Source organism: Eulemur rufifrons, chromosome 17, assembly GCF_041146395.1.
Source record: "Eulemur rufifrons isolate Redbay chromosome 17, OSU_ERuf_1, whole genome shotgun sequence".
Taxonomy (NCBI): domain Eukaryota; kingdom Metazoa; phylum Chordata; class Mammalia; order Primates; family Lemuridae; genus Eulemur; species Eulemur rufifrons.
The window spans coordinates 55,718,721-55,746,589 of NC_090999.1; the positions used below are offsets into that span (position 1 = coordinate 55,718,721).

The 27,869-nt window shown below is 36.3% G+C and overlaps 1 protein-coding gene across 1 annotated transcript in view; it reads right to left on the bottom strand.

Annotated features, from left to right (window-relative positions):
* HAPLN1 (hyaluronan and proteoglycan link protein 1) overlaps positions 1–27,869 on the bottom strand; it is a 75,817-nt gene that overhangs the window by 9,102 nt on the left and 38,846 nt on the right. The window contains exons 2-3 of the mRNA XM_069492562.1: positions 24,108–24,233; positions 5,030–5,401 (exon numbers count right to left, since the gene is read on the bottom strand). Coding sequence (XP_069348663.1) covers positions 5,030–5,401; positions 24,108–24,207 — 472 coding nt within the window. The 5' untranslated portion in view covers positions 24,208–24,233. The remainder of the gene's footprint in view (positions 1–5,029; positions 5,402–24,107; positions 24,234–27,869) is intronic.

Below are 27,869 nucleotides of genomic sequence, written 5' to 3' on the forward strand. Positions count from 1 at the left end.
ATTGTTAACTAGAAATGGTCAACTTACTGTTGTTTCAATTCAAAAGACTTAACAAATTTTGATTAATGTTTGATGGTGGTGGAAAGAACATATTCCAAGTAAATAAAAGTCAGCTTCTATGCCTTCCTCAAAGTTTTAAAAGTTTCATTGTATTGTACACATTTCAACAATCAGATGTTTTTTATAAGCAGGGACATTTCTGGAACTTCATGTTTGTTAGTATTTTATTTATTTACTTATTATACTTCTAGCTAGTTAAGATTTCAACATCCAACTGCAGAAACCTTGGCTCTGTGGAAAAACTTGCAATTCCTACAGATGAATTATGGAGGAAATGGTTGCTTTCATCCAGCGTTACAAATATAAGAAAAGTTAAACTCATATCGGTGGGAAAAAAGGATGAATGATTATTTTCAAGAAATATCTGACTCATTTATCCCTTATATGTCAAAATATAACCAAAAGCTCTTCACTTTTCCCTGAAAGGCTGGTTTGTATTATTACAAAGGGGATGAGTAAGGATGATACATCACATAGAAAAGAATAATACCAAATGGTGTGAGGAGTTTAGTCTGTTGAAATGCATTTGGAGGACGCATTCTTTAAGATTTATGATTGCATAGCCTAATTCTTCCTAGTTGTAGGCAAATATCAATTTGTTAGGCATATGAAATATTTTCATATCCTGGTACATATAAAAGTTAAAGCAAGTCTCAATAACTATATAATGTAAATATTTTTAATAATAAAAATGCAGAGACCATGTAGTATAAATAATTTTACCTTCCTTAGTGCCTCTCACAGTGCCTCTCAATGCTATGCATATATCTGAAATTATTTTTCTCTTTCTGAAAGTTCTCAGACTATATTTTTATATGTTAGGTCTCATTTTCACTGATGGAAAACTAATACAATGGAAGATTGGAAGCACAGATATCACATTTTTCATATCATTATTTGTATATTTATTGATTGCTGAGATGAATTCTGTAGCCCAAGCCTCTTACTGTGCTTCTAGTGACACTCTGTTGTTATATTTGTACAAGGTTTCTTGCTTGTTTGGTGCTATTTCTAGCAATGTGGGTAATTGGTATCAATCAGAGGGCTTTACCCAATCCAAGATTCTGTATGAAAATATTCTTTCCATAGCTAATTCCAACTCACATGGAAGTCAGTCTTTGTAAAGATTTATACATTTTTTTGTCAATGTGATTCTACAAACAGTTCTTAAGACATGACTGAGAGCAAGGCACCGTGCTTGGTACTCTAGGATACACGTGTGGGTGTGGCCGCTTCTTGTAAAGAATTCACAGTTTGACAGAATATGTGGTTTGAATCCAAGACAGAATAAAATCTTGTAATGCAAAGAGAAACAACATCATTTAGGTATCATGGAATGCGACTTTTTTTAATTGGTAAAATCCTTTGGTGAAAATAGCATTTAATCTGGTACTAAGGGACTAATATAATTAAAGACAATATACAATTACAGTTGGAAAGGCAACATAATCATGGCATTTAAAATGATATGCTTCCCCGGCCTTTTTGATGCATATTAGAAGACTGATAGGGACCCTGAGTGAAACTTGTCTGACTGGTAGATGATATATGTAAGAATGTTATTGATAATGAAGCAGGTCAGAAACTGGAACAAGAGCTAATAAATGATAACCACAGGTGTGTCTTTTACCATATGTGGTTTACCATAGATTTGAAACGCTTCTCTGCTGCACCTTGACGATCTCAGACTGTGGAAATTGTCCTCAGGTTATCAATCAAGTTTACTCAGATTTTATTTTTATGGTTTTTATTTTATTCTTGTGGCTACCTTAATTGTTTTTGTAATTTTGTTTTAAAACAAGAATCCTTATCTTCTACTGAGTATATTTAGATAAAATAATACCCTATCTCAGTTTTTTCTAAAAATTATTCAGTGGTGGTTGGAGTAAATAAAGCAAGATACAAGAAGACTGGCTATATCATGATCGTTTTTGAAGCTGGAAGATGGTATATGGAGAGTCATTATACTATTCCTTCTATTTTTTCTAAAGGTTTGAAATTAGTTACAATAAAAAGTTAACATTTTTTATCTCACCCTGTCATCATGCTGAGACTGAAACTAGGCATGCTGGGATGCTGTTGGTGGGACTTGTCCACGTTTTTGCTTTGAGAAGTTTCTCTCTCTTACCTATGATGCCCTCTTTCCTGCTTTTTCATGCTGTCTCCCCTTTGAAAGGTTCGCCTTTCATGGTCCGATTCAAGTGTCTCTTCCTTAAGAATGTTTTCTATGCCCCTCTCTACTGCGTGCATACTCTTGTATTTGAAAGTTCAAATGCTTTGTAAACTATGTATTGAGCATCAGCTTTGTTCTTGGCACTTGAATGCCCTCATGTAGATCATGTTTAGCAGGTGGAGAAAGGTAAGTTTGCAAATATTTACAAAACAAATTGCGATTAGAGCTATCATGGAAGTCTATATAAGGTGCTATGAGAACATCATAGTTGGGGGTGAGGGGTGCGGAGAGAATTGAACAGCTATCATGAGCACACTGATTAATGCAGTATGATCAAAGGACAGTTTCTAGGCTATCTCCCAAATAATTTGGGAGCCATTAAGAATCTTCTGAAGCCTGAAGCTGCTAAATGCTGTTGACTTTTCGAAACCTCTCTTCTTCTCCCAAAGGAGAATTTTCTCCTTCTTGCAAACCCCTAGATCACAGTGGAGAAGAGCATAGGATTCATCCAATTGCCTTTGGTATCAAATTCCAGCTCCAGCTCTTAAAAGAGCTGGCTGGCCATGTTATCTTTTTTTTTTTTTTTTAATCATTTTTCTTAATTTATTTTAAAAAAGAGATGGGGTCTCACTGTGCTCAGGCTGGTGTCGAACCCCTGAGCTGCAGCTATCCTCTGGCCTGGGCCTCCCAGGAAGCTAGGACTACAGGCGTGAGCCACCATGCCCGGCTGTGGCCATGTTATCTTAAAGAATATGTTTTCCCTAAGCTTCATCTATAAAAGGGGATTACTGAAAATGAGCAAAATAAATACTGCATATGATTATAGCAATTTGTTTGTACCTACTTATTTTACTGAATTCTGCCTTAATTCATTAAATTATCTTAGAATCTTTAATGCGCTGCAAGATTATGGAATGAAAAGAACAAAGACTTGAAATTCCTTGTATCTCAGGGCATGAAACAGCACCTGTAAAAACATTTACCAATTAAATTGGTTCCTTGGACCACATTTATTGGCTCATATGTGTATGTGTTATATGGTAGGGAAGTGTTCCCAAAGCATGGAGAATCTGGAGATTTGGGATGGTGCAGGGCCCAGGAAAGAAAAATCCTTTTCTTATAGCTCCCCTTCAGCATCTGCAATTGTGTCTTGGAGGAAGCCTTGGTTTAACCCGAGAATGCATTATCCTCTAGCATGGGCTAAATCTCCTTTCAAACAATGAGAAAGCAGGCTTTGTGCTCAAAACCATTACCAAGCAGTGGTATCCAACTAGAATTTAGAAATCCCTTATTTTCATTGTATTTATTTTTATGACTTCCTTCTACTTCTGGCAAGTTATACTGGTTTCTATTTATTTAAAAATTCACTTTTAAAATAAATGTAGGGAGAAGGTAAATACCACATGCAAATTACTGACATTTAGGAACTATGGTGGTATAAAATATAGGGTTTTATAAGAAAAAGTAACAGTAGGTAATATAGCTTAAACTTTTATTTCATAAATGAGGAAACCAAAGTCTCACAAGGGTAAGTGACCTGCCCCAGTCACAAAACTGATACTGGCAGAGCTGTGACTAAATTAAGCCTTTTGGTACTACCAGCTCACAGTTCTGTCCATCCTCCAATGCTCCTCTGATAAAGGTTCTCAATTAGCATTTGATAACAGACTGTCTTCTTTAAACCAACTACTTCCATCCTGAATAATGCCAATGTTTATGGAATTACTATGAACCAATAAAAATGGAAAGCACGAGGTTGCATGCAATCAGGAGCCCAGAACTGCAACTGTGAGACAAGGAAAGGTCACAAAAATGTACTTTATAACATTGTGCAATTTATTAGATGTACAAAGCAAATAAATCTCCATATGTGTGATGTGATTCTATGAGATTCAGAAGGTCAAATATTCCATGATATGCTAGTGGACCAACAGGTATTTTTCTAAAACCCACAAATCTTCCCTAGGAGGTAAAAGGAGCTTCCAGCAAAAAGGTATCTATAGTTTTATGTACATAAGGAAGGAAAGTATTCTGTCAATGCTGCCAAAATTCATCCTTCAGTGTCAAGTAATGCTGAAATTATGAGAAATGAGATGTTTTGGGATATATAAGAAACTAATGGGCAGAGGGGATGCCAGAATGGCAAGGACACTTTTTATATTGTATAGCTTTGTATATATGTCAATTTTTGAACCTACTGAATGTTTTACATATTTAAAAAATAGCACTCCTTCCCAAAATGAATACCATTTGGTATTCAATGTCTAAGAGACTCTGGACCATTAAAAAATTACTTCTTTACAAGAATATTTAAATAAATCTAGAGGTTTTTTTTGTTCAATTAAGTTTTTGCAGTCATTTTACAGAATATAACTGCACATATTTTAGTTAGATGTCCTTTACAAAACTTGACATTATTTTGAAACTGAGATAATTTTAGAAGCATAATAAAAAAGCATACAAATCTGAATTCCTCAATAATCATATAAAGGAATTTAAGTCTTGAGTGGCATAAGGCAGTTTCTGAAAATTGTTAATTCAATTCCACCGCACGTTTCTCCTAGTTGTAAATAGCTTCAATTTTGTGCATAAGCATTATGCATACATCTCAAATATGAAAGCTGGAATCATAGGCAGACTGCAAAATACAAAAGAATAGAAAAACACTCTAGGAAATGGACTTTTGGTTTCTCGTTTCGTTACTATGGTAACCACTAGACATTGTTCCTTATGCAAAAAAAAAAAAAAAACAATTAATTATTGTTTCTAAGTTTAAAATGATTTAGAGATACCTACCTTGTAAGTCTAATGCTACCACAGCAGTATCATCTTCTAATCCTTCAATCACCTCGCACTTATATCTCCCGTAATCTTCCAGGGTGAGGTCTGTGATTACCAGAGAAGCATCGTTATCACTGCCTCCCTTCAGAAACACTCTCCCCTGGTAGCCTCCATAGGTTTTCTTGTGGTATCCCATGGAAACAAAAACATCCACTTCCTTGAGGTAATCCGAAGTTAGCTTGGTCCACTTGATTCGGATTTTGTGGATTCCTGAGCCAAAGGCTGTAGGGTCTCGATAAAATTTACATGGCAGTGTAACATTGCCACCTCTGTGTGAGAACACCTTGGCTTGTTCTGCTTCCACGAGTAGACGGGGGCCATTTTCTGCTATAAAAAGAAAAAAAATAACCATTAATGTGCCTTCAGACATGTTTTGTAAAGTGAAATGTGCTACACATACAGGACGTCTGACAGTGATTAGCTCTGGGGGACTAGCTTCTCTACACAATTGCTTTTGAACCACAGAGGAAGGTACTTCTAATAACTAGAAGGCATCTATAAGGTAGTCATGTCTTCTAAAGCAGAAGGGAAGAATGTACGTTATAATCAGTAAGAAACATTGGGTATAAGAGCCCATAGTCACTTGAAGTTCAATGGTTTCATAATATACTCTATTTATTTTTGTTTCCATTTTTCTTCTACATTTAAATATCAAAAATGTAGAAACAAGATCAAGAGAAGTGACAAGAGTTCCACACCTATTTCATCAATGTAAACCAAAAAATTTCAAGGTAAGGTCAGCCCCAGCCAGGATTTCCTGGCTAAGTTTGTGATACTCCCTAGTATCACAAAGTATCAAGGAACACAATTCACTTTCATTGTATTGCTCTGACCAAAGAACTCAGAATATCCCCACACTTATGGCTTCTATTCAATTACACATCTGTGTTATGCTACTCTGGAGCATTTCAAGCAACATATATGTATTTCATTTTCACACAAGGGCTAGCTATCAGAACGGTATTTTTAGCAATGCTTCTGACATACTCCAGAAGATTTTGAAATATATTCCTCAAAATCTGAATGAGAAAAGCATATCTAAAGTTATACTTATTTTCTGATTAAGCAAATAATTATTTACTTCTTTATCCCCTTAAATATCCTTCTACTCCCTCTTCCTTTGCTTTCTGCTATGTCTTTTTTTGTGGTTCTCTTATCGCTTCCACCTTTCCTTTGCTTGTCCTTTGATTTTCCTCCTCCCTCCTCCCTCCTCCAAGGACTTTGTTGCCTTCCAAACAGCACCACAATATTCCAAGTCTGCCAAGTCATCGGGGCTGCCGTTTTCTAGACACCAGCTGTTATTTTCAGATCTTGGCTTTCTCGGGGTTTCCCTCTGGTTTGCACGTTATGCTTTTGACCTTGACGCTATCTTTTGAGGATGTACAAGATTTGAAAATGAGAAAGCAATATAAGAACTCCTGGACACATATACCTTCTTGTCCATACATGGCTTTTAAAAGCTGCCAAAGTTGCCTTTCATGAAGCTCTGCAGCCCTCCTGCCTTAGGCAGAACGTACTGAATGATCCTTGGCAGCCAGTCATTTAAGATGTACAAATCACCAGGAAGAGTAGCCACTCACCTTGATCTCAAAACTTAGTTATTTAATAGTATACATAGGATTCTGATTTTAAAATAGAAAGTATCCAAAAAATAGACACAGCATTTCTGTTTTTATCATATAGCAATCAGAAATACTATTTTAAAAGGAGCATATCATTTCATTTATAAATGATCCCCGATTCTCAAAAGACTGTGAAGTTTAACAAAGCCATCAATGCCTCCGCTTTGAATAGTTAATGAAAGGAGAGGATAATGGTTCTATTTAGTATTTAATTAAAATGGATCACAAATCCAACTCATTAAGCATTTTCTTTATATTCCATTCTTTATCTTCTTATTTAGTAACATAGAATCTCAAGAGATAAAAGATAAATCTATCCAAATCTACCCTATATATAGTTTTTCCCCTAAAATATGCCCAATGACTGCATCCAAATTCTACCTAAACATCTCTAGTGTCTTCTTTCTGGGAGGAGAATAAGGTGCTGTTGACTAAGTGTGTTCAGTAATGCCTGAGAGCCATAGGGAACATTTCCTACCTGGTATTTTCTGGGGAGAAACCTGTGAGCTGGGTCTTCTCATGCTGAGACATGAGTTTAGATAATGACACATAGCTACAAGAGGGGCTCAATTTCATGATTTTTTCAAGTTATTTAGTTTAAAGTCAAAATTAATGCCCCAATGCATGGGGATAGAAGATATTATAGTAGTTAGGAAAAAGGACTTTAAGGTAATACAGACTTTGGTCCAACCTCACCTCCTCAATTTAATAGCTCTGTAGCCTTGGGCAAGTTATTCAACCTCTAAGCCCCAATTTCCTTATATATGAATTAGGTATAGTAATACCTACCATATAAAATTAACCTGATACACATAAATCACTTAGAACAATGGTTGACTAATACTAAGTGTGCACTAACTGCTAACCATTCCTTCTGCATAGATTTTACACATATTTCTGTCCAATACTGAGCAAAATCTTGGCATATATTAATCTTCCATAGTTTCACTTACTTATGAAGTTTTTGTTTTTGTTTTTGTTTTTGGCGACAGGGTTTCTCTCTGTCACCTGGGCTAGAGTGCAACGGCATCTCATAGCTCACAGCAACCTCAAAGTCCTGGGCTCAAGCAATCCTCCTGCCTCAGCCTCCTGGGTACCTGAGACTACAGGTGCACACCACCACAGAGCAGCTAATTTCTCACCCTTGCTCAGGCTGGTCTAAAACTTCTGGCCTCAAGCAATCCTCCCACCTTGGCCTCCCAAAGTGCTAGGATTATAGGCACACACTTATAAAGTTTTGAACCACGTGGCGTGAAAAATAAATACACATAATGCCACCTGTGTTATATAGGAGACATGGAAATATGTGCAGTTTAGCGTGATTATAAGCTGTTCCAGGATGAATACAAGGTCTAAATGTTACATAAATTTTATATAAACTAAAAGATTTAAAGCAAAGATCAAAACTCTGGTATGAGGGACTGAGACTTGTAATTTTTTTTTCCCGAAGTTAACCGTAAACTGTCTTGTAGACTTTAGAAATGTAGACTTCTGATTTTGTTTTTGTTTTACTCCAGCATTGTTGAGTAGAGGATGACTTATATGATATAATATTGAAAAATGAGCAGATACTCAAAATCCACTGACTTCACAAAAATAATTTTTCTAACAAGCCTTCCAGAATGTATAAAATTCTACCATTTTTATTTCTTGTGGGAGGCAGAGGGGATGTTGAGGTGATAGATGCCAGAAGTCCCTGGATGAAATTCAAAGAACCCTAGGAAAGATGCATAACACATTAATGTTCATTAACCTAAACCCCCAACACGGCCTTGAGAACAATGGTTATTGTTTGTTTGCTTGTTTTTAGAAGCTCTACACTGCAGATTACATAGCACCGGGCGTTGCCGAGAGAGCAGCCTGCTGCAGAGCAGGTATGATGTGGAGAAATTAGCACTCCAGTAGGTCGGGAGCTCTGACCTCCACTGCAGGCTCTACCTTAGCTTTAGCTGTTGGACTCTGACAAGCCCACCTCATGAGAACACTGAGCTTCAGATTCTTACCAGGCTCTATGTCACAGGTTGTCATCACAGGCATCAGCCAGGAAACACACCAAGTTGGACAGGGGCAAGAAAAAGAAAGACAGCAGAAAAGGGAACCACAAACTCCGATTACAAACTTTGCACACTCTCGCCTGGAGAGTCTTGAATCTGACCATTGCATTTAAAATCCTGGATCAGTTTGAAATTAATGCTTAAATTAAAACTGTTTGACCAACAGGGCAATTGCATAGCAATTAAAATGCAAAAGCTAAAAATAAACCTTGATCATTAGGATAAGTATTGCTTGTTTTCCTTTTTAAAAAAATATAAAAGAATATATAAAACTAAGCAGCATACAAGTGTTCATTTTTCCTTTTCCTTTTAATGTGAAAAGGTGCAAATAAACAATGGAACGAACCGTTGAAGACCTTAGTGATTGTGTCCTTAGATAAGCCTGCATGTTGAACATTTATGGCTAACTAGGGAAATTGAAGATGCCCAGTGGGGGACTGAATTTTTTAAGAGTGTAATTTATAAGTGCAAAAATTTCCCATATCTATTAGTGAGGGTCAATGTCAGTGACTTGAAAGACCTGATGCCCTTCAAAGCCCAGAGTTGTCTCCAGGGGAAACAGCAGGGCCTGGTGAGAACACTAATGGGGACTTGAGAAACCACTGGGGCCTCATTATTATTTTACAAATTCTGCTGTGAAATCCAGGGGACATCATTTGGTTTTACCAAATAATGAAAGCAATGGTGTGAACGAACAACTGATCTTTGTAGTTGCTATGAAATTTTCATGAAGTCTTTTAAACAGTAGGACAAAAACAATTGCAGAAAAACAATTTACAAATATGGTACTGAACCACTGCCTATTGTTCTCAGTTCTATTGAAGTGTTGATTTTTTTTTTCTTGGCGGTTAACACCCAAAGAAATCCAAGTGACAGGAAAAAGGAGAAGGTGTTATGAACCAAACAAAGTATGTCTTTTTAAACTGAATTGTGGATTGTGCGAGACAGCTCGTCTTCATGTTGGCTACCTTCTTCACAGGTGTATAGAGGAAGCATGTTCCAGACTTTTGGATTTTCTATGCCAATTGAAAGAAAAAACAACCAGGGAATCTATTTAAGATGGCAAAATAAGGTGCTAAGTAAGGATATTGAAAATACATCCCTCCAAGAAAAAACTCTACTTCCACCATTCAATTTTCTTTTATTGTGGTAAAATACATATTTAAAAATTTGCAATTTTAACCACATTTAACTGTACAATTCAAAGTCATTATAATTACTCTCACCAAGGTGTGCAATCATTACCACTATCTCTTTCTCAAACTTTTTCATCACCCCAAATAGAAAGCTAACTTCTCTCTGACATCTCAAACTGATAGACAGACTCAATTGTCAGCTCCACAATGAGTCATTTGGAAAAAAAAAAAAAAAAAACGCACAAAGTTTTAAAAATACTTCCTTATATCATGACATTTGTTAACACTTTGGTAGATTTGGATGTGTAAGACTAACACTTTGGAAGCTGTTATTTCCCTTAGGCTAGCCAAAGCCTGCAGGAGGATGAGCAACCAAGATGGATTTGCATCCTTATCATTGTACTTACCATAGTGTATTGAAAACAATCCCTATGTATTGTTTACATTTTTTCCCCAGCATCAACATAGTGCCTGGCATGCAGTAAGCATCTGTTACTGAAATACACTAGTGCTAGGTACAGCCTGTGCTTAGCTATAACAGTAGACGTAGATTCCTGATCTTGCTTTACACCAAACTATATTACAGATCTAAAATGAAAACACTATAAAAATAGTTATACACATTACAGACACAGTATTTAAGTAGAATATATAATTTAGATATCTGTCTCTCATTGTACCTTACACTTTACATTGAGTAGGATACATAAGTTAGGAAAAAAATTAAGGAGTACCTTACCTTTAACCGTTTATAATTATTTTGTTTCCTTTAGACTGGAATAAATCTAATTTTTCCCCAAAACTGCTCACCTGGAGCCAGAAGAGTCCATCCTTTGTCACGATTCTGATGTGTCTAGTCAGATGGCATCAGAAACCTTTCCAGGTGCCCCCGCCTCCACAATCCCTGCTGACCCTCTCTGTCCCCATTCAGCCTTTACTATTCTTTCAGAGGGCTTACTACATTGAATTTGTCACAGACAAAACTTTGGCTTGCTTTCCCAGCTATTCTTGCATGCAAAGGATCTTGAACCTCTTGAAGGGCATTCCCGACGGGGCGCAGTAGCAAAATGATCTCACTCTTGCTCTGTGCCCTCGATGTGAGTTTGAAATCATCTTGAATTTTTCCCTGCTCCATCTTTGCTTTCATCTGTAGTTCCAATTTTGACCCAAAGACACGTAAGTGTATGTGTGCTTCTTACCATTTGTGAGAATTCTAAAGTTCGTGTAGCTTTGCATAAACTATACCTGAAAGGATTCACAAGAAACTGATAAGCCTGGTAGTCTGTCAAGAGCTGAGGTCAGGAAATACCTGGGACAGTTTCACTGTGTACACTTCCATATTTTAAAAATTTTGAATCACGTGAATGTATCACCTGTGCACATGCTAAATAAAATGGTATAAAAATAAATTTAAGGCCGGGCGCGGTGGCTCACGCCTGTAATCCTAGCACTCTGGGAGGCCGAGGCGGGTGGATCGCTCGAGGTCAGGAGTTCGAGACCAGCCTGAGCGAGACCCCGTCTCTACTAAAAATAGAAAGACATTATATGGACAACTAAAAAATCTATATAGAAAAAATTAGCCTGGCATGGTGGCGCATGCCTGTAGTCCTAGCTACTCGGGAGGCTGAGGCAGTAGGATCGCTTAAGCCGAGGAGTCTGAGGTTGCTGTGAGCTAAGCTGACGCCACGGCACTCACTCTAGCCTGGGCAACAAAGTGAGACTCTGTCTCAACCAAAAAAAAAAAATAAATAAATAAAAAAAATAAATAAATTTAAAAGTAAATAGGATTTAATCAACAAATAAACCAAAAAACCCCACTTTGTCTAGAGTCTCTCTGGAAATATACACAAGAAGCTGGTAGCCATGATTGTAATATATTGTTGTAAATGAAAGATTCTATTTTCTCAGTAGACCTATTGCCCTTAATAAAAATGTTATCTTTAACCTTGTATTGAAAACATGAAAATTTTATCTCATTTTCCCTGTTCCTTAAAGATATTGTTGCTAAAGATACTGATTTCGAACTGCATAGGAAAAACCCAGTTCTGGAAACAGGATAAGTGAAGATCACTCTGATTTACAGTGATCAGTGCTGTTTTTCAACATCTGTGACCGTTCCTGTTGGTCTCCCAGGCTGCAAGACCTTACTCCTCCCATCCAGCCCACCTCCCACCCCTGCCAGGGGCTACCTTCTCTCAACCCCTGTTTAGTCTTTGTGCCCTCCCCTTTCCTACCAATCCACAGATAAACCAAATTGTCTAGAATTGTGTTTTTACCATTTATTCAAATGGCATGTGTCCTTCCTGTTGAGATCTGCATGATCTGATGTGATGTGCTATGAAGCATCCTCTTAGGTATTCATCGTGGCGTCTTTTTTCCTTTCTTTAGAGCTAAATTGATTTTGTGGTGGGAAACTGCCCAGGACCAAAATATAGTATTGTTTTGGGTAATGCTGATCACAAACGGGTACGATGTTATTGTCATATCCAGGTTTCACAGTGAAAAATGAGGATTAATTCTATCACTATTTTGGAGTCTGGAGGTTTATCTATGGAAATATTTTTAGAAAATTTTTCAGGGACAGTGGGATTCCTCCTCCCCCCACCCGATGATATCTAAACAAACCTTTGCCATACAAATCTGATAAAGCTGAGGCCCTCTGCTTACAACGGATGCCAGGTGGCCCCAAGGAGCTCTGGGTGTCCGCTGAACACAGTGTAAAAGTCACTGTTCTGAGTTGTACACCTGAAACTGCTATGATCCTGATCAATATTCTGTTTCTTCTTAGTTCTCTTTATCTTTCGCTAGTAGGAAGTAGTACAGTGTGAGGGGGAAGTTTAGCTCTGTTCTGCTGGCAAAGTTCTCTTGCAGGCCTTTGCCTTTCCACGTTAATTCATTTCTTTTCTAAACAGTTATAGGATAGTGGTTAAGCATGTGGACTATGCCTCTTGTGTTGTGTCACTGAACCTTCCTGTGCCTCAGTTTCCTCATCAGTAAAATGGAGTTTAGCCATCCTCATCCCAGGGTTCTTGTGAGGGTTAAATGAGGTAATACATGTTGAGAACTTAGCCTAGTGCCTGACCTACAGACAGCGCTCAGCTAATGTTGACTCTTACTAACATTTACTGAAGGTCCAAAGTGTACCAGGTATGCCAAACACCTTCTCTCTTCCCTGTCTTCTTTACTGTACTCTTTCAGAAGACAGTCGCCAGAAAGCACTGGTTCTTGAGATAGTCACATCTCCTCAACTCTTGATGATTCTCCTAATCCAGTGATTCTTAACAAGACAGGACTACATTTCAGCACCACCACCTTAGAAGCCCCCCCCCCAAAAAAAAACTACCTCTATCTTTATATCTAAGTCTATATCTGTGTCTGTGTTTATATCTATATCTATCTATTTCTATCTCTATCTCTGTATCTATATCTATCTGTGTCATCACCCAATTTCTGTCTGCCTCCTCCTCATTTACTTGGGGGGTTCAGACAGTCTTTATTTGGCATAGGTGTGGATTGTGTGTATTTGCAGCTGCCACCCCTACTTTGCTCCCCTTACTCCTGTTAAGAACCACCATGGTGGCCTGTGAGAAAAGTTTTTCTGAAGCCCAAGACGAAAGTTCTTTTTCATGGCGCTTTGATTTCTTTCGGAACATAGTTATATAAATTTAATGGAATACAATGGGGACAATTTTTACCTATTTCTCACTCCTTTTGAGTATCCTAAAGAGGCTTCCATGGAGCAGTGTGGTTCGTGCATGGGTTTGGAGCACAAGAACCAGCCTGCCTGAGTTTAACATCAGCCTTACCACTGAACAATGTGATCTGGGGCAAGCTTCTCAAGCTTTCTCGACTTCAGTGAGGTTAACCATCTTTATACAGTGTTGCAGTGAGGACTCAATGAAATGACTCAGGTAATGCCCTTTCTAGTATGAAAAATACATATAGCAAATGATTTTAAATGTTAATATTGATTTATTACTATTATTGCCATTGTTATTTCTGATGTAGCTTATTCTAGAAGTAGAACAAATCTTAGTATCTTTGTCAACTTAGAGTTGTCTGTTCTGGTTAATATTTTTCAGATCTAAATTTATCTGTGTTATCAAAGATTTGTGAATAAAGAGCTAGTATTTAATTCTTATTATTTTAGACATAGAAAAAAATCAAAGGTTATCTTAGTTATAGAAATATTAAGGAACACAAAAAATAAAATATGAACATTTTACTAATATGTTGAATGATATCCTTAATATAAACATACTTTCCAGGATTTTAACTATAATAGAGGCTTGTTTCAAAGGACACAGAGAAACCAAAGCATTAGCATGAGTCATTCTTCTTCATTCAGCTGTAATTATCCTCACTCCTTAATTATTGGAAATGTGCCTTGATGTGGTACAGCAGTAGAGCTCAAATCTACTTGTGTCCGCTCAGACCACTTCCACTTTGTGGTGAAGTGTAAGGTCAAGTGATTTGTAATTTGCAGAAGGGACACTGTTGGTTTTATACATTGATAAGGCTAATATCTTCACTTAGTATAAAAGACATCAAGATAATACTGTCACAGAGTTAATCCTAGAGGCCGAAAGGAATAAAGAGAGACATTTCATTCTTTAATGAATAAATAGTCATGAATTGATAGCCTATATGAGTCGGCTATTAAGTTTAGTGCTGAAACAAAATAAAAGGTAAGTCAAATCCAAATGCCCAGCTGGGAAAGGGTGAGGGGAGTGAAGAGCGCTCCATGGGCATGAGAATAGGAGACAGTGGAAGGGACTGTCCCTGTTGCAGGGAGCACATCCCCCATTCAAAAGGGGCAGCAGATACAGGTTCCCACTGATGTCCTGTGAGATTCCAGGCTGAAAAATAGCAGGTCTTTAGATTTTTCAACAGAGGCTAGCAATGCAAATTTTAATGCAAAAACCTCCTACCTCTAAATGCTTGCAACTAATTTAAATGTTTTAAAAAACATGTGAGAAAAAAAGTTTACACACATTAATGATCAGGATTGAGACTCTGGAAAGCAACTACATGGCTTTGCACCCTCCTTTATCCCACCTGTTGGTGCTGAGGGTCTTCAAAATTTAGACCAGGGCCAATTCCTTCCCTCTTTCTGCACATCCCCTCCCCAGGTGAACTTCTCTAGTCCCATAGCTAATGATTCCAAAATGTTTTCACATTATACTTTTTCCTGAGCACCAAACTAATAAATCTATTAATATCTACCTGTTGGTTCCATGTTGAATGTCAAATATGTAACCCTAGTCCCCCATCCCTGACCCAAATCTGTTTTCCCTGTCTTCTTCTTCAATTTAGTTTATGCATCTATTCACTGTCCTTTGGTTCATGCCAAAATCTAGGAGCTAGGTTTGGTGTGTGCATTTCCCTTAGTTTCTATATCCAATCTATCAGTAAGTGTTTCCATTTCTACCTCCACTTTTTTTTTTCCAAATTGGTTTATACCCATCCACATCCAGTGCTACCACCCTGGCCCACACCACCATGATTTCTTACCTGAACTACCCCAGGACCCTCCTAAGGGATAGCCTCATTTTTACTCTTGGTCCACCATAATCCATTATTCACCTGGTCTTTTATAAATCTAAATCATATTTTTTTACCCCTTGCTCAAACCTTTTAACCATTTTCAAATAATTTTAGAATAAAATCTGAACCCTGTACTCTGGACTGCATATAAAGTACTATGGTCTGGCTCCTGCCTAGTCTTCCAATCTCATCTTAAACTACACCCTCTCCACTGCCAGGCTGCAGATCGCTGGGCTTCTTTCTGGTTGGAAAGCCTCATGCGTATTCCCAGATCAGAGAGTTTGCATTTTTCACACAATCTACTTGGAATGCTTTGCCTCTGGTTTTTGATGTGACTGTCTCTGCTCATTATCCAGGTCTCAGCTTGATCTTCCTGCTTAAAGAGCCCTTCTCTTGCTCTCCCTCAGTGGAGTTCATCCCCCTGCCCCCGGGTGCTCTCTCTCACATCCTTGTTTGTTTCTCTTAAAAACACTTCGTGTTTATTATTTATATGTGCATTTGTTTTCATTTATTTATTCAATTATATATGTGGGCCACATAATTAGTTGTAAGAAAAAAGGCTGAAGTTTAAGAAGCTTAATTTTGGAGCATACTTTGATTTCAATATATTGTGGGTAGTCTATAAAAAACTGTTATGTTATGCATCTTTTAAAACAAGGTATTCTGTTTATATGGAAACATCTAAATGAAGCATTAACTATCTAATCAGCTCTTTGGTACTTGAAGCCAATTAAGGCCCTTTTTTAATGACTGTGTGATAAAAGACAAAGCAAAGTGAGGGTGTAAAAATAATCACACCAGATTCTTAGAGATTTAAAACCTGTCCGCATAATTTATGACACTTTTCAAGAGAAAGTAACAAGTGATTGTTCATAACCTACGCAATAATGAGGAAGAAAACTTGAAAATTTCAAACTTTACAATTTATCTCTCTATGCCGAAGAAAGCAAAAAACAGGAACAAAAAGCCTACTATGAAAGTGTTCATTATTTTTTGCTAGCAACATTAGTCATAAGATGATCATGAAACCATTCTGAATAGATATAGTCATGTAACAAGAGAATAAATTTATGTCCTATATACTGTAATTTATAAGGTAACACACACATAACTTTAACTTACATTTCTTTCCTTTTACCTGCTCTTTTTTTACCCTTCAGTAACTCTGAGCAGAATAGACAAACATAATTTCCAATGCTTGTCAGGAACAAGCCAAAGCACGCAGGCAAAGCAAGCACCGTTACAAACAGAATCATCTAGAAGTGGAAATCTCCTTACTTCAAGGGTGTTTTCAGTGGTGTTTTTATTTTAAACTTTCAATTACTCTATAGAAACAAGATAGGACTCTGCTTTTTTCCCAACCCCTTCACCTAATCTACACACTTGACTGTAGGAAATTGCTACTTGTTCTAACATACTTTGTTAGTTTTAAACAAGATGGATTATGTCTCTCTCTCTCTCTCTGTGTGTGTGTGTGTGTGTGTGTATGTGTTTTAATCCATAATGTCTGTTTCCCTTTTGAATGGACAGCATTTGGAAAAGGTATGGAGAATTCTTATTTAACTTATTCTGTTCAACACACTCCATAGCACAATCCTTGAACATGTAAAAACATGCTACTCAGAGCTTAGACATGTGGCGATTTGTCACTGGCTTAATAGTGAAGTCAAGTAAAAAACATGTTTAATTAAACTAAACTTAAAATGGCACCATTTGTACTGACTGCTTAATAATTATTCTTGAGGGCAGATATATGTAGTGCTATCACATTGTGGCAATATAAAGTACACAAAGTATTTCTGAAGTATTTTTATAGAACTATTAGATTTCTTATGTTTTCAATATCTTCATTTTGAAATATGAATATTCTTATAACAAATATTTCCTTTTTCTCTAGATACTATTATTTTGATAACCCCGTGATAGAATATTTTAATTTCTTAGCATTTTAATAGATTTTGTATTCCAAAAGATTCCCCTAAAATGGTAACTTTTCAATTTATATTTAAAATAAAGAGCTGAACCAATAAAGAAATCTAAATCTATTCTTTCTTGATCTTTGGAAAAAATCAGAGAACCAACATTTTGAAATGACTTCAACATTAAGCCAGTAAGCTGTAAGTCAGTGCTTTAGCTGAGTCAGCATTAGTTCTTGCATAGTTGCAACCAAAGGGAAAGACTTCACTATTTAATGGGTTTTTCCTAATATTTGGGAGAATTTCTAAATAATCACTGGCTTTGCACATAGTTTGAGGATTTCAGTACCAAGGATGGAACAGAGAAAGCAATGGCAATACAATGTGAATTTCTTGCTACTTAAAAAGATTATTAAATATAGGCATTTATACCTGAAATATTATAACACTGTATTTTTTAATAGATAATTTACAGAATAACATAGAGTTCAGCATTCCAGATTATTCAATATCAAGTTTAGAAATATTCTCAAGATGTATTTAACTTTACCAAGTAATAAAAAGTTTAATAAGTATGGTACAAAGTTCTAAATAGTAAGATCCTTTTGTTTTGGTTACTAATTACTCTTTTTAATATTTATTTTCACCTTTATTTAATACTTATTTTATTATTTCTTTTGTGTTTGTTGCGCTGGTGATATTATTAGTAAGTTCACTCAGAAGATGGTCTCTTTCCATAGAGAATAACCCAATGTTTTGCACAAAGGAGGCCAATGTTCAAAAAATGCCTGTATAAGTAGATTTTCTTAGGATACACAAAATGGATACACAAAAGCATACACCAATGCAAAGAAGACTAGGACATGGGACAGCAATTACACATTGACAGAAGCAAAGCTGGCATGAAAATATATATTTCTGTCATCATAATCAATAGCTCTACATTCATAATAATGGCTGTGTCTCTCACTAGACTCTAAGCTTGATGAAGCTAGGGACCATGTGTTTTGTTCATCATGTTGTATTCCCAATGTCTGTATATAGGTGGTGCTCAACATATTTCTTCAATAAATGAGTCTTCTATGGTGTATAAATGTATATGTGCAGTACATGAGTATTTTTACCTATGTATATGCCTATGTATATACTTTTGTCCTTTTCTCTGGGGCTCATTTATTATATTAATATGGTCATATTATTAGTTTGATGAAATGGCAAGCCTGTGTTTAATGTAGTAGGTTTTTACTATCATTTTTGGCTTCATGCCCTACAGTAAACTGATTAGAAATTGTAGAATTAGCCATCTAATACTGATGATGTACTAATTTTTGTAATTCCATGATGAATTTTTTTGATATTTTATAGCTATTAATTTCCAGGTAGAATTGTTAACAATATGTATATATATATATATTCATCTCAATTTAATTTAGACAATATTTTTGGATGCTTTTCTTTGTTTTTATAGATTTTTCATTTGTGGCTGCAAATAACATACTCTGCCTCAAAAGGACAAAAGTGAACTAATTTAACTTTTGTTACAGACTCAGAGAGTTCTAATGAGTTTTAGGTGGAAGAGAAAAAAATAGGCTAGAATAACACTTATCTAGTTCTCCCATTAAAATTTGGCTCTGCAGATGGTCTGCGATCATACATTATTAAATATATCCCACTCCTTTTGATCCAGTCTGCACCACCAGATCCCGACTCTGCAGTTATTACATAAGCAACAGGATAGCATTGCACTGACCAAATGTAAATCCAATACTCTTCAAAGCTGCACACGCACATTAGGAAGATGGCTGCATCCTGCCTCAGGTGGCTTCTCATGGAGTGTAAAATGCTGCATGTAGCATGGGAGCCCTGCACATGACCAGACTAAATTTGCTATCCAAACTCACAATCCTCTTGCTCATCTGCTTCTTCTCATTATATAAATTGAAAAAAAATTCAGTGAGATTTAGAAAGACTGGACCAGAACTTGATTAGGAAAAACAACTGGATTTTGGTTTTGGATTTATTCAATAAACATGTATTGATCACCTACTATGAGCCAAGTGCTGGTTTAGGTGACTTGGATGCATGAGACAAGGATTCTTGCTCTGGTGGAGCTGTTGTATATTTTTGTGGAGGAAATGGATGACAAACAATTACATCAAAATAAGCAGAGATACAGCCAGTGTTACAGAGAAATGGAAAAGAAGGAGGAGAGAGATTAGAGTGCCAGAGAGGAGAAGAGTGCAGTAGTCAGGATGACTTCATTAAAAAGGTGAAAAAAGAGCCCAGATTTGATGAAGGGAAGGAGATTAGCCAGGAGAACTGCCCCCCATCAGTCAGGTAACCTGGGATGAGCAATGTTAATGGTATGGGTCTTGATTTCCTCATTTGTACATTTGGAGATTGGTCTAGACGATCTATAATAACGTCCTTATAAGTTTTTTAATTCTGTGAGCTATGATTTAGCTTATGTCAAAATCACAGAATAAAAACTGTCCTCTAGTTAATGTTCATTAAGCTCACACAATGTATCATGTGCTGCTAAATGCCAGCGACGTCACAGCATTTAAGAAATGCTCATTATGATAGCTGTAATTTGGAAGTATCTCATTATACTCATTCATTTGTTCACTCACTTATTCAACATACATTAAGCACCTACCATGGGCCAGCCACTACTATATAGTTAGAGTTTCAAAGTTGACAGACAGTCTGATAAGGGAGGGAGCCAATGCTAAAGGTACGTGAAAGATGAGCCCAGATTTGAAGAAGGGAAGGTGGTGTTCAGGACAAACGTAGGGAGGAGGATCCAATGAGCCTGAGTGAGGAGTGTCCATTTCTGCCAGAAGTTCTAGATATACATTATTTTTTCTACTTACAGAGATGAACTTCTGGTAATTCATTCTTTAAAAAAAACTAATTGTTTTGTCTTTTGAGAAAGGTGACAATAACTTTTACTTATTAAATAGAAAGGAAAAATTTTTGTTTCTGAGATTTCCTCTTACTATTCTTTACAAAAATTTAAAGTAGTTTATCTGTGTTCACATAGTAAGGATATTAAGGGAAAATATTATTTAACTTTGGAAAGCTTCAGTTTCTACAAGGAAAGTAAAAGTGAGCAGATAATGTTTAATACTATTGGGGAAATTTTAAATTGCAAAATTAAGGAAGGCAAAGAAGGCAACTCATAAAATGTGTACTTCATTAGAACTGAGATAACAATATTGTTCTGTTAACAAATGTTCTTTGAAAAGCATAAACTTTTTCGACCATCATTTATGGTTCCTTTTCTGTTTCAAAATCAGTTTCCCATAACAGTGAGGAATTAATAAACACAATGATAACTACTATCAGGATAACTATTGGGAGCTTATTGTGTGCCAGCCACGGTACTAAGAAATTTTCATATATTATCTCATTTAATTCTCACAAAGCTCTATGAAATAAACAGACTTAGGGCAAATTTTACAGATGGGGTAACTGAGACTTAGCGAGATGAAGTAAATTTTCCAAGATCAAAGCTAGATCTTGCGTTAGGGGAAAGACTCCAACTTGTCATGTGAAGACTTGCACTTGAACACCAGATGCAGGAAGCACTGACTCTATGACCTTGATAAGGCTGAGCAGTTACATGTTCAATATAACTATTTTGCTTTTCACATTATGGGCAAATGGGTTAATGAGCAAATGGTCATAAAATGTTCTTTGCTATCTGTAATGTCTTCTTAAAAATTGTGTTTTAAAAGTATATTTATCATCTCTGAGATTGTACTGGTATTTGAAAGTCTATGTGAAGAGTTTTTGGACCTGATCCAAATATTTTAAATATTGCTCTTTTGTATGATTTGGTACTCCGTATAAAACTCTTCCTAATGGTCTCAAGTTTCAAAGGATTTAAAAGTTGTTTGGCTAGGTACATCATGACCTGAGGAATATAACCCATTAGTTGAAATTATTATAGAGATGGTATTAACAGCAGCCTCTCTTTTTGCAGAAGTATTTGATAAAATTACTTTCCCCTATATTTAGGACAGCACATGATATGCAAGCTAATAATTTTATTGCATATTTTAGTAGACTTTGTGGACAAGTAAAGTTTGCTTTCTAGTGTAACCAAATTAATTCAATACAAAATTAAAGGAAATCAATTAATACCTGTGAAATTTTATCTAAAGCTGTATCTTTCTCCATGGGAAGCTGAGGGAGTTTTCATTTTCATCATCAGGAAAATGCTTTTCACTAGAAACTTTATGCGTAGGGGTCTACCCTTGCCATTTTCTTTACTGGCCATCTGCCTTTTTCTTCTTTTTAAAATCCAGATTAAACATTTTTGTGCCTACATCTCTATAAAATTTCCCACAACAAAACTGAGAGGAACACTTCAGAAAAATAATTAGGTAATTCTTATGTATGAGATTCAAGAATGTATTATCAGAATGTTGAACATCTGTAGTAAGGCAGCCAAGGAGAATTTGAGGATGAGTTTCACTGTTCTCCCACTATTATTTAGGCCTGAAGAACTCAGAGCAGAAAAATAGAAATTTAATGAAAAATGAGAGAGATAAAGTGTTTTTACAGTAATATGAACTGTGAACAATTTTCTATTACTGACAGAAGCTCATACAGATTATCGGTACAATCTAAGAATTTGAGATTGAGATTGTTAATTTAATGATTTGACTGCAAATTCTTATAAAATTTTATGAGGGCTTTAGTTCCCTTAAATTCCTCTGGGCCATGTTTGATAAATAAAAGTTTTAAACATGAGAAGATATGTAATATTTCAAGTGGGTAATGAAGCAAGTAAGTAATCTGCTTTATTTATTCTCTACTGGGCTATATGGTTTATTTGTATGTTGTAAAAGGCAGCTGGAGTTATGGCAGACCACTTGGAAGCAATTTCTTTGGAGGACTATGGAATTTGAAAATTCAATCTGAATGCTATCAGGAAGGAAAAAAATTATTGGGAAAAAGTAATGAGAACAGGTATTTGGAATGATTTTAAAATAAATCTTGGCTTATGGGCATAAAATCATAATCCTGTGACCCAAATCATGTCTCAGTATTAATTTCCACAAGCCAAATACAGGCCTTGCAGTTCTATTACTTGAAAGCTCTTTAGCAACTCTTCAAGGCAAGCCTGCACTTTCTAAGAATATGAATTTACAATTAAAATAAAGTGGACTATCAAGGCATTTAAAAAAAAACTGGACAGTGTATGCAAACAACCTGAATAGCTCTGATACCTTGGGTCAGAAATCCCTTTGCACTAAATTTCCACAGAGGAGACAGGAATGGGAGAGCGAGAGCAACAGAAGTTTTCCTTGCTGAGATAACTTGAGCCTGACAGGAGTAATTTTTTAAATATTAGTATATTTTAAAAATATTTCATACTAATAATTTCATACCTGAGTGCAATTTAAACTAAATGGTTTGTACATAATTTATAATATAACTTGGGTATCTGTCTACTAGTAACTTGAAAACACTGCTAAAGTTGATTTTACATTGGATTTAAAACTGTTATTGTTAGTAATGACTGGGTGTTACCATTTTGGCTGAACTGAATTCTGTGTCTAGAAGTTAAGAAGATGTTATTCCTCATTAGAAACCGCTATGTGTAAATATCTTAGAGTCTTTGGGAAATTGCTTTGGTTCTAGTATATACATTAGGGAAACAGCTGAGTCAGCAGCTTGCAGAGGAAAAATTTATGATTACACAATTTCTTTTCACGGCTCAGCAGTGAAAAAAATAAAGCTGTTGGAAGCAAACAAAATTGAAAGAGATGTGTCAAAATATAGCTAGACATAGACAAATTCAGAATTCTATTTTGGTAGTCATGATGCATACAGGAAAATAGTATACTATCACTTGACCTTCACAAGTCATACTTTCCAACGGTGAATGCAGTTTTCTGAGACTACACTTTTGACCTTGAAGCTATAACTTGGTGTTTTATGTCTCTTAGCAAACTTACAATGTCTCTGGTTTCCCACCTGAGTTTATCTAAAATTAATATCATCATATGTTTAAACTATTAAGTTCTGTAATTCTTATTTTAATTATTCAGCATACAAGGGCAAGGGAGAGGTTATAGCTCCTTTAGAAATGTCTTTTCATATTGCATAAGTCTCTTAGCTTTCTTAATGCAGGATGTCCCTCATCTGAAGCTGGGACTGAGGAAATAGCTGCATTGTACTGCAGCCTCAAATCGTGCTACAGCTCTCAGGCTTAGGATTCAGCTGAGCTGAACAGAAATATGCTGTGGCAATGTAGTGGTCTATAGGAAGTAATGCTTTCCTGAAGGAGAATAGGGTAAGCTACTTTTTCCTAGACCATAGCTTGTTTGATTTTTATTTTATTTATATTGTTTCTCTTAATGATTAAACAGTTACTCTAATAGAATGACCTTACATCATAACTTTTACTTCCTATTTCTTCTCTCCTCCTTGCATTTAAATGAACTTTATGCCCTCCATTTTACTTGAAGATGGCAACTACACTAAAAAACTAAAAAACTATTGTAAGAACTCATAGCAGTTGGACATTCTTAAGCCATTCCACTTTAATTGTCCCCAATTCTTAACTCTATTGCAATGCATTAGCATTCAAAAGCCAGGGAGCATGTTCACCAATTAGCAGAAAGAGAAAGAAAAAGTCAGTGCAGCAGAGCTGAAATTAAGAAACACTAACCCAGCATCTCAACTCTAAGTAACTTGAAATTAATTTGACTTTCATAAGAAAACCTATGTTTCCTTACCTTGGATGTGAATAACTCTGTCATGGTCCAGAGTATGGTTGTCTGAATGGTGATCAGCCCAGCAGATTGAAATCAGCACCAGAAGAAGTAGACTCTTCATCTTTATAGCCCAAAGAATCTTCTTCACTGCGAGAGCATCACATACAAAGAGGCTTGTGAGATTTGGAACCCTTTGGAGTGTTGCACTGCACAACTTATTACCGCCTTATCATCATAGAATGGGTCTGTAACAATATTTAACCCAGTCTGTTCAGAAAGTTACTGTAGCTGTCTTTGAGAGCTGAAGACGGCAGCTTTGAACAATTCCAGTTACTCTCATGTAGCCAGAGTCCAAATAGTGTTTAACTCTATCTTTGCAGAATTGTAAATCTAGAAATTTTAAACACTCTAGTTTTAATATACAGAGTTATAGCAAGTAAAAAAGAGATGTGGCAAGAACATAAATAGACTCTTAAACAATTTTAAGCCTCTGAATTTGGAGTATAAGTTAATAAAATAGCAATGTGATATATGTATATATGAATATTTATCACATAGTTTAATTAGGAACTGAGTCTAAAACCAGGGCAAATAAAGAAAGAATATTTGTATGAGACTTGACATCATCACTCATTTTTCATGTAGCTTCCTAAGCAGGTTAGATTTGTTGTAAATAGAAAAGAGGACAAAAAAAAAAAAAAAAAAAAAAAGTGCCTGATTAAGCAAAGCAGCACATTTGCTACAGATTCACTTACCATCTTAAACACTGCTTTGGTCTATGGTGAATAGTTGAAAATTATGAACAAACTATGATAGAGTTGTGCATGCTACCACTGCAGTCATCCTGATTGATTTTTCATTCATTTCACCCTAAAATGCTGACGCACTAACTCAGAGTGCCAGGTAGGGTCTTCCGCAGTCAGCAAAGCCACGGCTGCAGAGAAGGTCCCTGCTGGCCTCACAGGGCAATTAGGCAAATGAAGAGCTGAAATAGACAAGGAGGTGCAGCTCTGGTCCTAAGTGAAAGAGGCAGAACCATCACTTTCCTGTCCTTCATAGAAAGACTGGCTTGACAAAAGGGAACACCACCTCTCTCCCCCACAAAAGTTTGTCATTGGAAGGACCAAAAGTAATTCTAAGTGATACAAACCTTACAACCTTTGCAGTATTTGCCTGGCAAGAATTTCAGTGTTGCTCCTCTGTTTTAACATAGAAGCTGAAGCAAATATTAACAAGGACTTTCTTTTTCTCTCATGCACGCAGCAGCCTTAACAATACTGGCTATTTTTAAAACTGAAATTGCACAGTACTGGCTTCTCACACTAATTTGTTTTTTCCAGGAAAGTCTGAATCCCTGGAACATTTATTAAAGAGCTCGGAGTCTGTTCCTGGAGGTCCTCGCAGGCAACCTCTCCTCCAGAGCGGAATGCACTTACTCCCTGAAGTTCCCCAAATCTCTTCTGGGACTGAAACTTCTCTCTGCATTTTCCCCTCTAAAAATCTGCATTGCTGTGATGCCAGTGGCTTCAGTGTTTCCTGTTTGCTTTAAATCTTTCCTCTTTCTTTATTATGTCACAGAAAGAAGATTGTTGATCAGCAAGCAAATTGTGCAACTTGCTTGTCCAGGAAACCAGGAGTGTTACCTTCAAAATTCTTCCTGATTCACTAATCTTATTTTCAGAAGTTCACTTGCTTGTTCCTCTAAAGATTTTTTTTTAATGTTCTTTTTCTTGCAGTCAATGACCTTTGTCCATAGGATTATAGTGAATTGTGTTTTTTGGTGATTAAGTATAATAAAGATGATCTTTTAGAATGTGGAATATCATTGGGAGAATAAAAGATGATCTTTTAGAATGTGGAATATCATTGGGAGAATTATGTACACAAACATAAAACAATAGGCAAGTAGCACCAGAGGTGTAATGCACTCTCTGCTGTCACAGGACTCAGAAGGAGGGGATACTGTAGAGAGCAGAATATAAAGAAAGTATCAATTTCAACAGTTAAATGAAGGAGACCTTCTTTCCTAGAATGTCAGGATGAGCAATGGTGGAGAATTTGATAGATTAATTTTCACATTAGTGTGATCATCTGTAGTATAATTTATAGGATGTTGTATACATATACACACACACTAGGTTAAAGTTCTATGTCCTACCACTGCAGTCACCTTGATTTTCATTTATTTTTATCTAAAATATATAGGATATATATTTTAGATAAAAATATATAAAAAAAGGATATATATATATATCCTTTAATTCCATACTCTAGTATTTAAAACTATACCACTAAGGGTTCATTATATAAGCTAAGGTATTGACTGATCAACAACCCAATTTTAAAATGCAAACATCCTGAGTGTGTGTATATGGAGGGGCAATAAATAATAATAATGACAACGGTTTCTTTTCATTGAGTGTCTACTATTTGCCAAGTACTAGCCTAAGCATTTTACATGCAATGACTCATGCAGTCCTTATAACAATGATGTGAGACAAATATTTCCATTTCCCCAGATACAGATAGTTATCTTGCTGAAGGTCACACATCTAGTAAACGGCAAAGCTTGGATTTGCCTTTAAGCAAAAGCAGTACCTACTTTGAGATGCACTTTTTTTTCTGATGAGGAAACTATTGGTTTTATTGCCTTTTAAATTCAGGCTCTGTAACTTAAAACTACTATGATAGAACTTTGACTCATGTTATATATGAACATAAACACTTTTTTTCAAGACTTACCTATGAGAAGTCAGTCAGATGGCACTTTTTTGAACATGATTTGCCATGCTTCATTTATAATACCACCCTGGTATCATGAACGCTGCCTCGTGGCTCACATGTGGGCACACATATACAGAGATACACACGCACACACACACACACACATATACACAAAGATAAACACACACCATCTTTGAAAAAGCCAAGTATGCCCCACATGTGCAGTGATATGTGATCAGAATAGAGGCATGTATCGGTGAACACTTCTGAGCATCCCACACTGGCGTTACTGCAATCCAGACTGGAAATCATTTTTGCTACCCTGGCAGCACAACAAGGATCTCACTATAGGCACAAAACTAGAAAAGAAAACTTTAGGGACACAATCTCTGGGTATCTGAGCAATGAGGTGTATAACACAAGGTGCCACATACCACACTGAGGCCCTCGAGGGAAAGGGCTGTGCCAGGGGCCTGTGTGCTAGTTCCCTCCAGAGGACAACTCAGACACAGTAGAGTCATATGAGTGACTGAATCTGAGCCCAGCTTATTTGCATTTTGTAATCATGTCTCCTCTGAATATTTAGGTAGGTTATCTGAATATATTTTCAGTTTTTGATAAAATTTAGGAAATCCAAGGGATTTTTACACAACCAGCTATGACGTGCCCCTGAATTAGCTCTCTTAGTTCACCTGCAACTCACATCTTGATGGTTTCTTCACAGCCGACCAAGGCTGGCTGCCATGATGCTGCAGCTGATAGGAATGTAATTTTACAGTTCTGCTTTGGTAATACTTGAACCACTATTTGGGAGCAAGATACTCTATCCAATGTCAAAGTCTAATAGTTTGATAAAAGTGCAGATATACTAAGACCAACAGTCTAATACCAAAGTGTCCAATTGCTATTCCTTAAACACCAGCTGTGTTAAAATTACTGTATTAGGTAATGGGGAAATAAAACTAAGTGAAAGGCATGCATGTTATTTTCTACGCCTTGAGAGCTAACACTACATAGTAATATTTCCTGAACTACTGTCATATGCTGGGCACTGCTCTT